Source organism: Struthio camelus, chromosome 2, assembly GCF_040807025.1.
Source record: "Struthio camelus isolate bStrCam1 chromosome 2, bStrCam1.hap1, whole genome shotgun sequence".
Taxonomy (NCBI): domain Eukaryota; kingdom Metazoa; phylum Chordata; class Aves; order Struthioniformes; family Struthionidae; genus Struthio; species Struthio camelus.
The window spans coordinates 65,592,724-65,609,106 of NC_090943.1; the positions used below are offsets into that span (position 1 = coordinate 65,592,724).

General features: G+C 38.7%; 2 protein-coding genes across 10 annotated transcripts in view; both read right to left on the reverse strand.

Annotated features, from left to right (window-relative positions):
• Nucleotides 1-2,830, reverse strand: part of DDC (dopa decarboxylase) — an 80,104-nt gene extending 77,274 nt beyond the window's left edge. For all 4 annotated transcript variants that reach the window (XM_009681922.2, XM_009681921.2, XM_009681918.2 and 1 more), the window contains exon 1: nt 2,660-2,830. The gene's annotated coding sequence lies outside the window, so the exon portion shown is untranslated. The remainder of the gene's footprint in view (nt 1-2,659) is intronic.
• A 4,865-nt stretch (nt 2,831-7,695) lies between these two features.
• GRB10 (growth factor receptor bound protein 10) overlaps nt 7,696-16,383 on the reverse strand; it is a 157,811-nt gene continuing 149,123 nt past the window's right edge. For all 6 annotated transcript variants that reach the window (XM_068936135.1, XM_068936133.1, XM_068936136.1 and 3 more), the window contains 4 exons: nt 16,191-16,257; nt 15,029-15,116; nt 12,097-12,190; nt 7,696-10,850 (listed from right to left, as the gene is read on the reverse strand). In XM_068936135.1, the coding sequence (XP_068792236.1) occupies nt 10,704-10,850; nt 12,097-12,190; nt 15,029-15,116; nt 16,191-16,257 (396 nt within the window). In that variant the 3' untranslated portion in view covers nt 7,696-10,703. The remainder of the gene's footprint in view (nt 10,851-12,096; nt 12,191-15,028; nt 15,117-16,190; nt 16,258-16,383) is intronic.

Consider the following 16,383-nt stretch of genomic DNA (forward strand, 5'->3'; position numbering starts at 1 on the left):
TTGACATACCCATCCCATGTCTTCTTGCTACTCCATAGCCACCGTTACAGAGCTAGGCTGTACCTTACACAGGCGTTAGATCCTCTACAGATAGCCAGTCATAGATTATGCAGGTCTGGAATCACATCTTTGCTTTCAAGCCACCACATTTCCTTACATACGGACATAGAGTAAAGCACTTCATTGATGAAAGGTCTCAGGAAAAAGTGTAATGTGTTGCCATTAACCCTCACATTAGTAGTTTACCCTCAGGACTTAAAATAATAAATATTTATTTATTCTTCTTAGGGAAAGAATCTCTAATTTTCTGCTTTTGAAACTGTGAATAATTATATCAGGAACAAAGTAGTATGTCCAGCATAATACAAGAATATCAACATGAAACTATGCTTAAATCCCCGCTTTGAAACCCTCAGTTATTTACAGAAAATATAAAACCGAGAGTATATCTAAAATCTACTATACCTTCAGGAAGACCATCAAACTTTCCATGAGTTAAAAAAAAAAAGTGCCTTTCTAAAACAAAAGGAAAAAATTAGACACAGTATTGTAGAGTACTAAACTGTAAGAGTAACTTGCACCTTTCAAGTGCACAATGCTTTCACCATCTCTCTTTCTGACCAAGAAAGCAATGGTAAAATCCCAGTTTACTCTTCCCCAAACGACTACGTACTATATGATCTCTTCTCCTGCTCATTTTTTGATCAATGGGTAGAGATATAATCTGCACAGGTTCAGGAAAGAAGGTGAAAAGTTTACAAGAAAATTGCTGTTGTATTCAAAACATATTATATGGGAAAGATAACAGACGTATCTTTACCAACAGGTAAAACATGTAATAGCCAGAGCACTGGTTAAACTGCAAAGTACTCATCTAAGGAAGGATGGAACCCTGTGTACAGGTACAGGCAAGGGATTTAATTGAGCTGAGTAACAGGATTTTTACTGGAATACACTGAAAGTAACTTTAACTTGCTGTACAGGTAGGAAAAAGGACTAAGTCTTTCCACTTACAAATGTTAGTATGATAAATGGTCATTACATTTTTTGCTGATTACGCAGTATATTATCTGTGATGAACAAGACACCCTCTATAACATTTTTTGCTGCAGAAGAAGAATGATGAGACCACTTTGTGATGTCCATCAGAAGGAACAGAGTGAGAAATATACATTAAAGAGAGAACATAGGAAAGATCGAAGCAATAGGGAAATTTCTCAGAGCCTTCTATCTATTGCCTCTGCAAAGAGATTCTCTGATCATTTTAAACAACCCTAAGCAGCTTCCTTTCTGCAAAAGTGTAAGGACTAACCACCCCAAATACCATTACCTATCCCCTCACCAACTTGTCTGAGGTCTACACGTGGTCCATGAAACTGAAGTTCAACAGAAGCCAGCTGACTGGTAGAAGGGGAAGGCAAAATACATATGAAGTTTTCTGCCCTTCTGCAAGATGAACGTGCCAGGTTGCAGCCTTCTTTGAAGAGTTATCTTGTCTCCTCATTTCGATTTTACCATACTCCCAAATATGCATGAGGTTTCAGCAACCTCTTTGTTAATAGAGCTGTTACAATATTTTTGGAACCGATGAAATTTCCACTTCCCTCAATCCTGCTACTTCCCTCTACTAACTTTACAGTATGGGACAGACATGACAGACAGCAGTCTCTGTTTCACCAGTGAAGCAACAGTTTTCCCCCATTATGTGTGCAGATAGGACAGAGTTGCCTAAGTCTGCCACCTCTCCCTTAGTCAATCTCTAGTTCTCACAACAGACATTCCTGTTCCCTCACTTTGCTTTTAATTCACATTCCTGGTGTGAGGTGTGTACTTTGAATGCCAGACTTTGGGGCTGCTCTTCCCTAAAGTCTTACTCTTCTGAAGAAACCTTTCAGCACAAGTCACAGTTGTATCAGAAACCGGCCTTTCATCAAGCTGTAATTATGGCATCTAGCCTTTTTTTTTTTTCCTATTTACCATCCACATAAACATAGTCTACTCTTCTCCTGCCATATCTGTAACAGTAGTTTTCATGTGATTATCTTCTTGCTCTCTGAACTCCACTAGTGCTGAAATAACTTCTGCTGTTTTATATTTTGCTACACATCGAATTGCAATGTCAATGCATGGGGGTCACTCCATTCCCTGTGCATAAGAAGGACCTCTACAAGTGTGCAAGCCCAATCTCACATATTTACAATGAAACCCAGCTGCAGGAGCAAGAGAACTGAATTTTCAAACAAATGAAAACTTTTTCTGGTAAAATTGGAAAGGGTTGATGAAATTCTCTTCTTTGTCAGCTAGGATTCAGTTCCCAGACTGTCCAATATGTCATCTTTCAAAGGTATTGCTATTTCCCCAGACTGCTTCATCCACTTCATAAGCAGTACTTTCAAGTCAAATTTAGAGGCGATTAAAAAGTAATTCTCTTAAAACTTTTGTTAATTTTGAAGTTTTGATTTTAAAATACTTTATGAATGCCTGATTGTTTCAAGAAAATGAGCATCAACAGATGTCCATTGAAATAGAATTAATTTAGTATTTACATTTCTAAATACTAACTTAATGCTTAACAAATTATGCAGGCTTGTCAGTCTGTGTTATCTGGTAAAAGGATAGAGGTAACTTCGCTTTCAAACATTAGTCAGTTTATCCTTACCTGTGCGCAGATTTCCCTCCTTTTCCAGATACTTTGGAAGCACTTGTCTTCCGTAATTTCCTCACACTCTCATCCTATGAAAGTGAGATCACAACAAGCAGCTAAGGAATTCTACTCTCAAGAAACTCCTAGACTTTTCCAGTACCTATGAAGATCTAGTCTTCACTGCTATTGAGCTTATCCTGAACTTTTTGGTTAATCATTAAACAGCTGTAGCACTAAGTTCATTAGTTTTACCCATCATTCTTTCTAAATAGGGAAAAAAGAAAACTTGTGAAGTAGTTCAGCAGCAGTACACAGATATTAGTTTGGGAAGGACATTTGGCTTTTCATGTACTCACCAAGCATCAAGGAAAAACATACTGGATGCCAGCGTGAAGTGGAATAAACAGAGCCAACAGCCTAAGCAGGTCCTGTCTCTGCCTGTTTGTAAGATAGGGAGTTGCATTTTTTGGGAGTACCTACACAACTGAGATGTCTGCAGGGCCACGCTAGAAAGCGAGTAGGATGATTATGGACCCATCTCCTGTGAGGTCTGACACGGCCTGCTTTTTTTTTTCTTTTTTTAAATACAAACGCGTCCGTTCACTTCTTCCCTTTTCGTTTTCAGTCCCTACACCCGTCCCCCACCCCAGCGGCCATTTCCACTGCATCATCTCCCTTAGGCGTCAACTCGCTGTACGGGGCCGCGCTGTCCGCCAGCGCCCCGCGGGTGCCCCGGTGCCTGCGCCGCCCTTCCCCAAACCCACGTCCCCTTTCCTCATCCTCCTGTGCCTGAGCGTCTCCCCGGCCGCCTTGGACCGGGGCAGAGCCTCGCCAGCCGGGCAGGGGGCAGCGGCGGCGGCCGTTAGCCGTTAACAACGTGCCCTTGAGGGAAAAAAACCGCCGCCCGCTTAGACCCGCTGCGCCGGCGCTCGGCAGGCGACGGGCCCGACGGTGCGGCCCGGATCTCGTTGCCTCCATTATAATAATAAAAAACCACACACACACAAAAGAGAACCAACCAAAAAAAAAAAAACCAAAACGCATTTAGCATCAGACCAACCTCCCCCCCACCCCGGCCTCCTTTTCCCTCAGGGGCCCCGAGCGCGGCCGCCCCCTGCTGGCGCGGCCGCCCTCGCCTCGCGGGAGTGGGGGAGCGGGGAGGGGGGAGGAAATGGCCGCCTGCCGGGTGGGTCGAGTCTGGCGGCCTCCGCCTCGGCCGCCAGGCAGGCTGCAGCCTTGATTGCAGCTGCCTTATACTGGTGTGTCAAACGTCTCTCTCCCCCCCCCCCCCCCCCAATGGACATAGGGCGTGAAGCAGTGATTCTTGCCCTGAATACTGCCCTGGCACTTGGTGCCGAGTGGCCCATCAGCTTCCTGATGGTGTTTTTTAGTTACCATCCATCAGGGAAGTGGTGGAAGCTCCTTCTCTGTGACTGTGTTTAGTCCCTTTGTGAACCGTGGTGAATGACCCTCTTATCACCTGCTACATTTTGCGGTGCAGCATACTAAGAGCTTACCTAGGCAGTCCGGGAGGAAATGTTTCTGGTTTTGCTGAAGTGCGCCCCTGCACGTTTCAAGTGATCCTCTGTAAACTTGGTAGTGAAAGGGGCAGTAATTAAATGCTTTGCATTCACCCCTCCATCAGCTGCCTATGTTTTTATGGAAGTCTATTACACCGCTTTCCAGAAGTCACCCCTTTCCAGTCTGCTGAACCATCTTAGTCTGATGGTTCCTCTGCCCATCCTGTTTGCTTTTCCTGTACCTCTTCCATTTCTAACACAGCCTAAGCCTCTCCTTCCACTCTGGGCCCAGGACCTCCTGCTCCCTTATTTTCTAGGGCAAGTCAAAGGCTTGTTCAGGCAATTCATCATAAATATTTTGAGACAAACTTTAAGCCTTAACTGATTTTCTTCCTTGTTTGGGCAGTCATTTTAACAAACCACATACTCTTCAGTGAAAGATTAGATGACTTCTTCCACCCACCCATCTTTTAATAATTAACTTGTTTTTTTCCCGTGACTAACTGCATTGTGGGGTAATTTTTTGAGAAGCTTTAATCCCTGCTTGCCTCATTTCTGTGTTTCTCTTTGTCTTTGGACCTGACTCTGAGAGTACAAAACACCTAAAAACTAAGTATGTAAGAGTCACAGAGAACACATGAAAGTCTTGCAGATATTCAGAGGACAAAAGGTCAATGAAGAAATCAAATGCTGAAAAAGGTCTAGCTAAATGAAAAGTAAAATATTACAATTTCAGAACAGGATGCATCTAGCATTCTTTGAGAGGCAATGAAGTAATAGATTAGTATTTCATTTACCCAGTTACTTTAATAATTCTCACCATAAAATTATTGTTGGTAGAACCATACTTTTACCTTCCTTACTCTTGGGGGGGAAGTTGGACAGACAATCTGTTCTGAGATCAAGCATGTTGCAGAGAATGCCAATTCCATAGCTATTTTTCTGTTTGATGACCAATCATCCATCTCTGGAGAATGTGTTTCAAAAGGCAAATAAAGTGGCATTCTTTATTTAGAAGTATCTTCACAAGTCTGAGGGAAAGGGAGGGGAAAATGTCTCTGTAAGGAACCATTGAGCAGCACTCGGGCAGACAATGCTTATTTTCACTGTGTCCCTAGTTATGCCCAAACCATAACCTAGACAATCCTGCCTAAGAGTAATTTTTTTTCCCCCACATCATTTCCCTTCCTTCCCTTCCTAGCTTTCTTGAGCTCTCTTTTCTCAGAGTTACGCTTCTGCCTGCAGCTGAGCTGAGCCTCAGAGTCCATAAAATCAGGTTGTACTTTGACTCAGAGCTGGCAGCTGTGTTTATACTTTCACCTTCCTGTTCACCAGAATCCTGCAGCCAAGAGACGGAAAACACCTGATTAAAGCAAAGCACACAACCTGGTAACCAGCAAGTGTTGTAAGACCCTGTTAGTCACAGTTCACTGTCTAGAGATGAACCAGTCCTTCCTGTAAAAACATCTGCTAGCATCTGTGCAAAATGATGAACAATTAGGGCAGAGTTTCTTTGGGCTAAGAGTTTGCAATGCAAGTGTTGTACAAACTAATTTATTTTGAAGATTCAGATGTGAGTAATCGCAGCATCTAATGAAAGTCATATAGCTCTTGGACATAGTTGTGGCTATATTAAGTTTTCAAATCTTAATTAAATTGTGCTCAAAGTTAAGGAAGGAAGACATAATATTTAGGATGCAGAAGCAACCCAAATTTATGCAATGTGGATTTTTCAAAGAAAGGTATCTCTCTTCTCCAGCTGCTGATACTGTTGCAGAAGTTTCCAATCTGTTAGCCAAACAATACCTGAGACGCAAAGCAATAGACAAGCTGGACGTCAACAAACCAGACTGAAGCATCACTAAATCAGCAGCAACATAAACCCAAAGTCATCTATAGTTTGACTTACTTGAAGGGAAATGGTTCATCTGATGGTGTTTTTCTCATCTGGTTTTGCGGTTACCAGGCTGGAGCACCGATTTGATGTTACAACAAACCCAGCTTTAAGGTTCTATATGTCAGGATAAAAGTGCTGCAACTACATGCTGTAAAACACTAATCTGATATAACTTTACTCATAGGTTCAAACGCATTTAAAATATTTTGCCATGTTAACTTCATGCTACAGGGCTTCATGTGGGATCAGACATTGTCTGATCGTGTCAGATATCGTCTGTTCTGCAACTATTGTAAAACCAGCACAAACCGTCAGGCACAGTAATTAATTCAAATCTGTACCATATAGCTATTTCTGACCCTGACTAATTTGGTCCTGCTGGATGTTCTGAGAGCACAGGTATCCATCCACTGCTAATGAGCACATTTGCACAAACAGGCAAAGAATACTGCCCTGCCATTGGGCCAGCTTATCAACACCTATCTAACATGCTGTTTTTTGTGTGTGCCATCTCCTTGTCTCTTCTAAAAATGATATATACAAGGCAGAAAGGTTGTTGGTTCTTTTCTTAGCTTTTTTAGAATAAGAGTCCTTGACTTCTTATGATTACAGAGGGGGCCAGTTTCAATGTTAGCATAGCTTCCTTTAGCTAAGCAAAACATAGGCACCTGAAAAACTTTCTGTAAGCAAGCACTTCCCTTTACGCAACTCAGTGAAAGCATAAATTGATTTAGCTGCATCCAGCATAGTAAACTCCAGGCCTTTTAACTTTGGGCTTACCAGCTATAGGTCTCTAAAGTAACATGCATATCAAGACAGAAAAAATCTTGGCAATATAAAAAACCAATATGCCTATTTTGCCTTTATGTATTGCTGAATGAATTTCGTAATGCAGAACACAGAAGTTATGCCTAGTGCAATACAAACTCACATGAAACCATAGCAGGCAGAAGCCAGAGTGTGACTACTGCTGTAAGTGGGATGCGTTTGCTGGCTTCTATGGATTAGCAGAGCAGGGACAGGAAAGGATCGTGTCCAACAAAAGAGGTGAAACATTCCAACCTTCTATTATTCTTTCTAACAGAAGAACCACCAACCTCCTTCCCCAGAGAAACTGCTTTCTTAAGCAAAAACACGTTTTGTGCAGATGTGCTTTCCACCCAACTGCAGAAAGATCACATGAATACAAGCATTACAGGATTAAATAAGTGCTTTCTAAAAGTACTACTAAAAAGTTTTGTGATCCAACAACTCTCAGGCCAATGGAGCGCTCTACGTAGAGCTTACACTTCCAGTGAGTTATAGTTTTATGACCCAAAAGATGCTAGTGGTATAATTGCAGATTCGATTCTAGCAACATTGCCCAAATGAACACTGTAAATATCATAGCACAGTATCAAAAAACATTTTCCTCCAACACCAGGTGAGAACAAGTTCTGATGTAAACAAAGGACAAACTGTCCTAATAGGAATCATAATACAGAACAGCCACAATAAAGATACCTTGTGGATTCTGTTTTCCTTTTAACTCTTCTTAAAGGATCTTTAATATGGCACCTCACCCCTACTAACTCAGAATTACAGTAAGAGATGCTTTGTGGAGATATACCCAAAAGAAGACATACATTCCAATATAAAATGAATAGCATTGTATTAACGTTTATTTCTAATTACAAGAAACAGAATATCAGTCCCTTATTTGTACAAAAATACCTGAAAGATTACAATTAGGTTCACAAGCCCAAAAGCTATTTACAGTATGAAGCAAAGCATATTGAATAAAGGTTTTGTCTCTTAAGTTAATACCTTTTGCATTCCCTGAAACTTTAAACTTTATTCCATTTTACAGTCACTAAATCTTGCATTGTGACAATATAATTTACGATAAGCAAGTCTTGCCACTGGAAAGGTGCATTGATTGGTCAAACTGTCAGGTATTTAGTGCAGAAAAGATAAGACAAAACATCTAAACTGAGGCACGTGTTTCTTCAAGATTAATTAACAAATAAAAAGTTTTTGTACTTTAACACCTATCGTAACATAACTTAACTAGTAACCTCATTACCAAAATGGTTTGGCATTTTCCTTCTCAACATATTCAAGATTGCTACATGAAGTATTTATTTAGAAAATAAAATCACAGGCAAAAAGATAAAAATTCAACAGGCTCCAAAACAACCCTGAGCATCCCCTTTACATTCATGTCATTTAAATACAAAAATAAGAGTCAAATGTCCTTCAGTCCTTGGTATTCTGAGCTGGCAGCCAGCTGAATCTGTTGGAAAACTAAGGTGGTATTGACTGTTTTCCAGCAGAAAGAAGACAAAAGCAGTGATCTGCTTAAGTAAGATTGTTGCCACTTTGAAGGTGGTCACTTTCTCAAAACAGCTCACTTTAGCTGGGAAAAGTACAAAATACTAAGTCAACCATCTACATACAAAAATCATGATTCATAGTCAAACTTTTATTCTCAATTTAAATAAGATGCAAGTTTTTTTTTTTTTTTATAAATATGAAACACTGCAAATACTATGCGCCTACTGGGAAAAATGCATGGTTGTCACTAAGCTATGTAAACAGAAAAACTTAAAACTACAGCATAAATGGTCTTATTAAACTGGTAATGTAGTCAATACAAGAATCTTTTTTCTCCTAATAGGGGCCAAATAGAAGCATGCAAAGTGAAGTCAGACTTAAGTTAGCTTAATTTCAAGGTTTTAAAATACATTGTCTAGAAAGCAGGAACACTCATTTCACTATGTACAATTAAAAAAAAACAAAAAAGGCTTCTACTAAAAACAAAATCAAGTTTCTTCATTTTTATATCTAGACATTAAATGAAAAAAAATACTAAATGTGTTCTGTAAACTAAAATACAGTGTTTCTATACCATTGACATAGTTATAAGCTGATATGGACGACTCAGGCAGGTTATGGTTTGTCTTAAGCTATTCTCAACACTACATGAAGACCTAAAGGTGTAAAATTGTTTTACCTTCTTTACCCTTTCAGATGGCTAGGATTTCAAACCCAGTGGCAAATATTAGTAAAAGATGAACTAGTCTGTGTAAATCATTTACCATCTTAAGAATGCTCCATTCTTCACTATTTTCTGAAGGTTCCCAGGGTGAAATGCTTCTCAGTATGGATAAATTGCATGAAGTATTGGAAAGTTAATTCAGTAACAGTTCCTATAGCAAGTGTGTTGCTGAAAGAATGGTATTTGCAAATGGAGGATTAAAATGGGACTTCCCTAACTGTAATACTGATTTATCATCAGAAAAGTTATTGTGTAAACATTAATTAATTTAAACATTAACAATAAAGTAGTTCTGATGACAAATCAGCACTAGAGCGGGATATATGCTCATCTGCAATAGATACCGGCATGCATTAGTGTGTGTGACACAAGAATCACCAGTCACCTGGATGGATGATATTGCCAGCACCTAGTTCACAAATGCCAGTCACAATTAAATGAGTTTCCATTCCCAGTATGTTCTTTCTCACCATGTAAACTTTCATGGCCTTATAGAAAGCAGAGAGGGTATAGTTCTTTTGAAGTCCTATTCCCCAGAAGAGCTTTTTTGTCACTGTAGCTTTACTATATGGAAAAAGCTCTTTGAAACAGTCTGAAATCCAAGGAGCTCTATAAAGCTAAAAACACTGTGGGGTTTTTTTTGTTGTCATACTAAGACTACCAGCAGAAGAATCTTCTCACAAAAAAAAAAAAAATGGTGGTTTTAGATACAAGTGTAGTCATTCAGTCCTACTCTATTTAGTAACAGCAAGTTTCCTCAGGAAAACAGTCAACAAAAGGCTGTAAAAAACAAACCACCACTTCAATAAAAATATTTGTGCATAGAATCTAATACAGTCTTTGCATGACTGGATGCCACTAATATGCCATCAACATACTACAGCCATAATGCTACAAATCAACAGTTTTAAGAGTACATATATGGTGCTATGTTCTTTTAGAATTGTATCCACATTGCTTCTTCAAAGACATCTGCAGATGATCGAACCTCAGGTCTCCAGAGAAGTTTTGAGACACACGCGCGCGCGCGCACACACACACACACACACACTTCTCGATTTTCTTCTAGATCCTTTTAGGCTGAAGCTTTCCATACATTTTAGGGTGCAGATTAATACCCAACTCCTGCATGAATTTTAAAAGCCACATCAGCTCCTAATATAGGCTGCATACAATATCCGAAACAAAGTAGGAGTGCAAAAAAAGTGATCAATACAAAAAGTAAACACACTAGTCTTAATTGTCAAGATTATTCCAGGGCAAGAGTTCTTTTCAAAGATTTCTCTTCACACTTGTTCCTGTTAAGTGGCCCAGCCAAGACAGTTTCCAGTTTTGTTTCAAATTTGCTAATGGTTTTACATACCCTCCCCCCATTTTTGGGTTGCTGGGACACTCAGCAGCAATCACTCTTAGGTGTTGGACAAACCAGTAAATCTTGGTCTGTTGGCACCAGTCGAATCCATCCCTTTCAGAGTCCCAAGGTGCATAATATTTTTATTTATTTTTTTACCAACTTACAGATCTGCCAATTCCCCAGTGTCAACTTTCTCTTACAATTACTCTTCTAGCAAATCCAGTCTTCAGTGAGAGTCAGATTTGAGGTCATAAGGCCACTCGGATGCAGTGGTGTTTGAGTTTGCAGGGCAAGACTCCTTTGTTTAGTTGATAGAATTCAACAAGTTGGATAAGATCACTGAATTTGGTGTTCCCATCATCCAGGCTGAAAAAGATCTGTCCATCATCCTCACACTGGGGAAATAAAATGTCCTTTTCAAGTTAGACAGCACAGGAAGAGAGGCAAGCATGGCAAAACATTATGATTCAAAGCGAGTGGTGTAAAATGATAATAACTGCAACAAAAATACATTTTAACCCCTTGACACAAAAAAGGTTTGGTTAAATCAAAATTTGACAGCTTCTCAATGAAGAAACATTGTTCTAAAACTCGCTTAGCGTTATAGGCTTGTAGGCCAAGGCCTTTCTTGAGATGTTAACTTCAAAATTCTTACTTATTTGCAAAAATGGCCCCAGTACCAAGAGCACTAATCAGCTTACACCAAGCATTTGGGTAGGCTTTTGCCTGTTTATTCATACAATGGACTGGTATAGGATTGGAGAGATTTTTAATATTCTTTGAGCTTCCTGGCTTCAGCCAACGCTGTAGTTCTCGTAGGATACACGCACTGCTGTGCTACAGCAAAGTTTCCAAAGAGATCCCAAGGTTAAGCATAAGAAAGATTGCATCTCTAAAACTGATCTCTCCATTATCTCCATTATAAAATCTTAGTTTTTTAATGTCCAAACGATGGGCACTGCCCAAACAATTCAGTGCCCAGATATCTCCAGGAAACCATGGTCTCCATGAATCTCACTGGAAAAGAACATACCTTAACTCCACTAGAAATATCTTTTCTATAAAAGTGAAAGCTCACGGGCACAGAGTAATTGAAAACTGTAGAGACAGCACTTGTCTCCATTATATAAAGCAGAACCACCACAAAAATATTTGTTAGCTGTTCATAAAATTGACAGGCAAAACCAGAGAAAAGTGTTTGGACCAATAATACATAATCTTCAGGTTCTGATGCTCTTTTTGATCAAAATAAAATCAAACAGGTTCTAAAAATCTCAATGTAAGATATTATTTTAACCTCAACATTATTGGCTAATCCCCAAAATAAAACATATTAAAGTTTCTCTAAGTTATTCTGTGTCTGCCTAAGTGATATGGAGACAACTGCAGCCAACTGTTGTCAGCACAGAGATCAAGTTCTGTGCATTACTTCAATAACTTAAGTGATTTATGTTACTAGTTCAGGCAATGATAACAAGGAACTTTATTCAGACATTTGAAAAATTCTGAGGATCATACTTGTTAATGGGAATATCCCTATTAATTACATCACTACTTATTAAGAGGTCTCTTCAGATATTGTCAAAGCTTTATGATTTAAAATTGCTTTTTTGTGATTAGTATCAAAGCTAATTTACTTACCGGCAAGATTTGAAAATGCTTTATTTTTTGATGATGGCACAGTGTAAGTACAAATGCCTTTGGATTGCTTTGGCTATCCCGGAGAAGAAATAATCTAGGAGAGAACATTTTTTTAAAATTCATAATTTGAATACCACAAATCATTTCTTTATAAATAATCAGAACTACTTGGTCATTTTGTATCACTGCCTTTACTCTTCTTTACTTGCATTAACAGGCAATTCTATATATGACAATTTACTTTCAATTTTTATACTGCATCTATGCAACACTAGTCAACGTTAAGAAATAAAATGAAATACACATGATAGTATTTCTTCCTCTCTATCTGTATGATGCTTTTTTTTTTTAGTCTCTCTAATTCAGCTTTCTATTACTGATATATACTCTCATGAAGAAAATGTTCTTAACTCCAAAAGCATGTTTGGATTTCTCTAAGAGAATTTGAAGATGGGAAACTAATACTGAGAATCTGTTCCCATTCTCCAGTATCTTGCATTAGTTTTCAGAAATACAGCGCTAGCAAAATTAACTTTAGGCTAAATGGTTGCAATTGCTCAATACTTTCTTAAAATGACTATCAATTAGGTAGAATCCACATTGTCAATATGGAGAAAACACACACTGATTTTGCCTTAAAACCATCACAGTATTTTTTCCACAGCAGCATCAAAGTAGTAGATAGTATATATACTGTAGGAAGTATAGCTAGCAACAATGTACACTAATTTATTGCACTTAGTGGAAGATACCACTTTTACGCTGAACCACAAAACTGAAGTCGTAACTCAAATGATTAAATCCACACTTTAAAAAAGGAAAAAATGTAGACATTTTAGGCAGTCAAAAATAGCTCCTTCCCTTAAGATGTATGAACTCAGGAAGGAAAACCTTTCCATGCAACAGGAAACGAGAATATACCTTTGGCATAGGCTCAAAGTGCTAACTGTTAGTGGATTTGCGAGATGGCCAAACATACTACTGGGGCAGGCCTCAAGCCATCTTAATTGCTAACCACTACGCCAGGAGCACACATCTCCAAAGCTGAGTTGCAAGAACTGCTTGTAGTTTTATGGATCTGAAAGAACTTACTCTAGCTTCTTAAAACCAATTGAGAAATGTCAATACCACAAAAATGCACTATGATAACCCGGATCCCGCCCGTACTAAAAGTCAGGCATGTCTTGTCACTACTGGAAAACATGCATGGTATTTGAGCACTCCTTTTTCTTCCTAACAAGATCAGATGTGCGGAAAAGGGACCTAAGACCTTACACATCAGGATCCCTCTCAGGAAGGCCGATCCATCTGCCCTATGGTCACTGCAGCTCATGCAGATACTTGTAAATTGCCTTTGATCTAGCTATTTTGAATAATGTAATGGTAACAAGCTCATGGCACAAAACTCAGGACAACTGATCCTGCAAGTGTTTCTTCAACCTCTTTGGCAAGCAACAGGTTGTTTGCACGAACAATGACTGTAATATGGATGTACCCTCAACATTAGCGTCCAGAAACAAATCAAATGCTAGCAATATCAGCTGCATGTATATGTATATGTACACATATACACATATTGCTGAATCTCTTATATGAGCCATCAGAAGACTTCCACTTCTTCCTCAGTGTTCACTTTCTACCCTCTTTTGTTCAAGAGCATAAACAGCAGGAAAACACAGGCAAGACTTTTCAATCCTGAAAACCACCATCCTTAGATCCTGGAGCACATCGCTCCTTCGCTGCTACTAACTGACCTCAATGCAGCCAAAGACTAACCAGTCTGAGCCTTCCACAGTGAGTAAGCTGCCTACAGCACAAATAAACACTGTCTCAAAAGCATTAACTCCTTTATGAAAACCCAAAGAAGGATGGGCCGCTAGATTTCTAAGGCAACAAGTTGAAACGAGTCAAGGAGTGCAAAGAAGTTCTGTAGCGTGAGAGAAGCAGAAACCCAGCAAATCGGTAGCATGCCCCTTCAGTAGTGCTCTTTTGCTTACTGAAGCTCTTCTCTCTGTTGCAGATTTCACTTTGCCTGCTAAGCCAAAATCTTTTCTCATTTGAGTCCCAGTAACTATAGCCCAGCAACACTGCCTGAAAAACCTGACAATAAAAACCCACTGCTTGATCAATGTGTACAGGCACTAGCCATTTCTCTAATTTATTCTAATATATTTCATTCTGCACAAGTCAAAAGTCAAAAAGATTAGTGATGCTCCTGAATCAGAAAATGATGAAGAGAGGTTTGCACTTCACTGTCTTCTGCAAAGCCAGCATGGAAGTTTCTACCTTAATCCTGGCTGCAGTGAGATTAATAAACTAAAGACATCCACGCTCTTCTCGTCCTACAAATAAAAAATTGCTGAATGCAGGTGAGCGACTTCCCTACGATAACCCAACTACATATATAAGTAAGTGAAATAGGGATGCTGAGAAAATCCTTAAGTCTGAGCTACAGACATTTCAGAGAACTGGAACAGGTACTTGCATCTCTTAGCTCTAGAAGAGAAATAAGTAATGAGAAATCATTATCTGCTCTGATACATGCAAAAGAGCACAAATGGCTTATTATACATTTGTGTGCAAACGGCTTGGCATGGCTTTGCCTGAAAAAATATTCCCTCAATACAGATTACAGGAATTAATTATTTTCAGCTTCTGACATTCTCCCAAAGACTTGATCGCCTCTATTGAAAAAAGAAGAGAGAGTTTATGTATACTCTAAATATATTATTCTCTGGATTAAGAGAATCCACTCCTACAAACACTTACTCAGTCGGCCTTTTTGAAATCCAGGAACGTTAAACTGGAACTACTCAAGAATCAGGTTACTCATAAATGCTCATAGCCCTGTAAACCCTTACAGCAGAAGTCATGATCTTGCCTGTAATTGCTTTCCATGAGATCATAAATACTAAACAACAGGAGTACCTACCCATCCACAAGCCCTTGCTGCTTAATAATCCTGTGAGATTCTTCTCTAGAGATCCTGCCATGAAACCAATGCTGTGTCCTATGAATAACTGGAGGCAAGAGGGAAAAGAGGGAAAGAGAGAATGCTTAATAACAGTAATGTGTAGAACAGCTTTTTTTTTCCAGACACACTAATTATTTAAACATTTTAAAAGTGGGTATAGATTTTTTACAGAATATATCTTTATCAATATAAAAGATCAATATAAATCAATATTAATCAATATAAATCAAAATAAAAGATTAATCAATAGGACAAAATGCATCAACAGTCGCATATACTTGATATACAAGTACATAGGCATATTCTCCAGGTATTTTGTGACTGGCAGATGTATTATTAGATTATCAAGAGCTATCTCTTATAACATTTGTCTTTTCATAGTTCCTTGAAAACAGTGTAACAAAAACAATTCTTAGAATACTGTGTCTGAGCTAATAAGGAAAGTTAGACCCAAGACCCTTTAGCTGTAGAAGAATGAAAAGCGCTTCAACTTGTGCTTTCAAGGGTGGAAATACCTCCAAACATGTTTTATGTTTTGTTGTTCTTCAAATGGTATTTTAAATGCTATTCAAATGAACAGAATCACAAAACAGTTGTGTTTCCGCTAAGAAGTCCAGGGTATTAACATGCAATATCCTATTACTTTACTAAACTTAAAAAGTCAGGACTCGCATTATGGGCAACCGTATTTTACATTATTCAATTACTACAGAATCAATGCCATTTTAGAGAGTCCTATTTTTACTCATTAAAGATTAACAGATCACTCATTGACTTTCTTGTCTAAAATGAAGAATTGACTTCTGGATTTTGTTTTTAATGGAAACGTTTATGGAGTCTCAATTTTCATAAAATCTATGTTTCAAAAGATTAAAACTGAAAAAAAACCTGAGCGTCCCTTTAAGGGAAAAAAAGTTCCTTCTGTTATGTCTCTCTATATATTTATGCTTTCAGACACGTAAGCACATTAACAACATACAAGTTATTGACAAAGATAAAACACACTATTTCAAATCAAGGCACTAATATTACGCGGCTGCACTCTATCTCTGTATTAAATACAGCTTTCATTTGCCCCTAGAGGCCTCATATGCTAGCCTCACAAAACAGCAGAATTTACCTGTACTCAGTGTGGAAGGATGGAGTGGACTTTGGCTACCCAAGATGTTCATTCTTGTGCTACGTTTCTATAGAGAAAATGAATTAGCGTTAAATCCAGACTAAAACCTCAACAGAAGAGAATTAGTACACATGCAATACAGATTTAATTTACAGGAAACTGGGGGCTCGGCAAGTTTAATGCAAGGATGAGA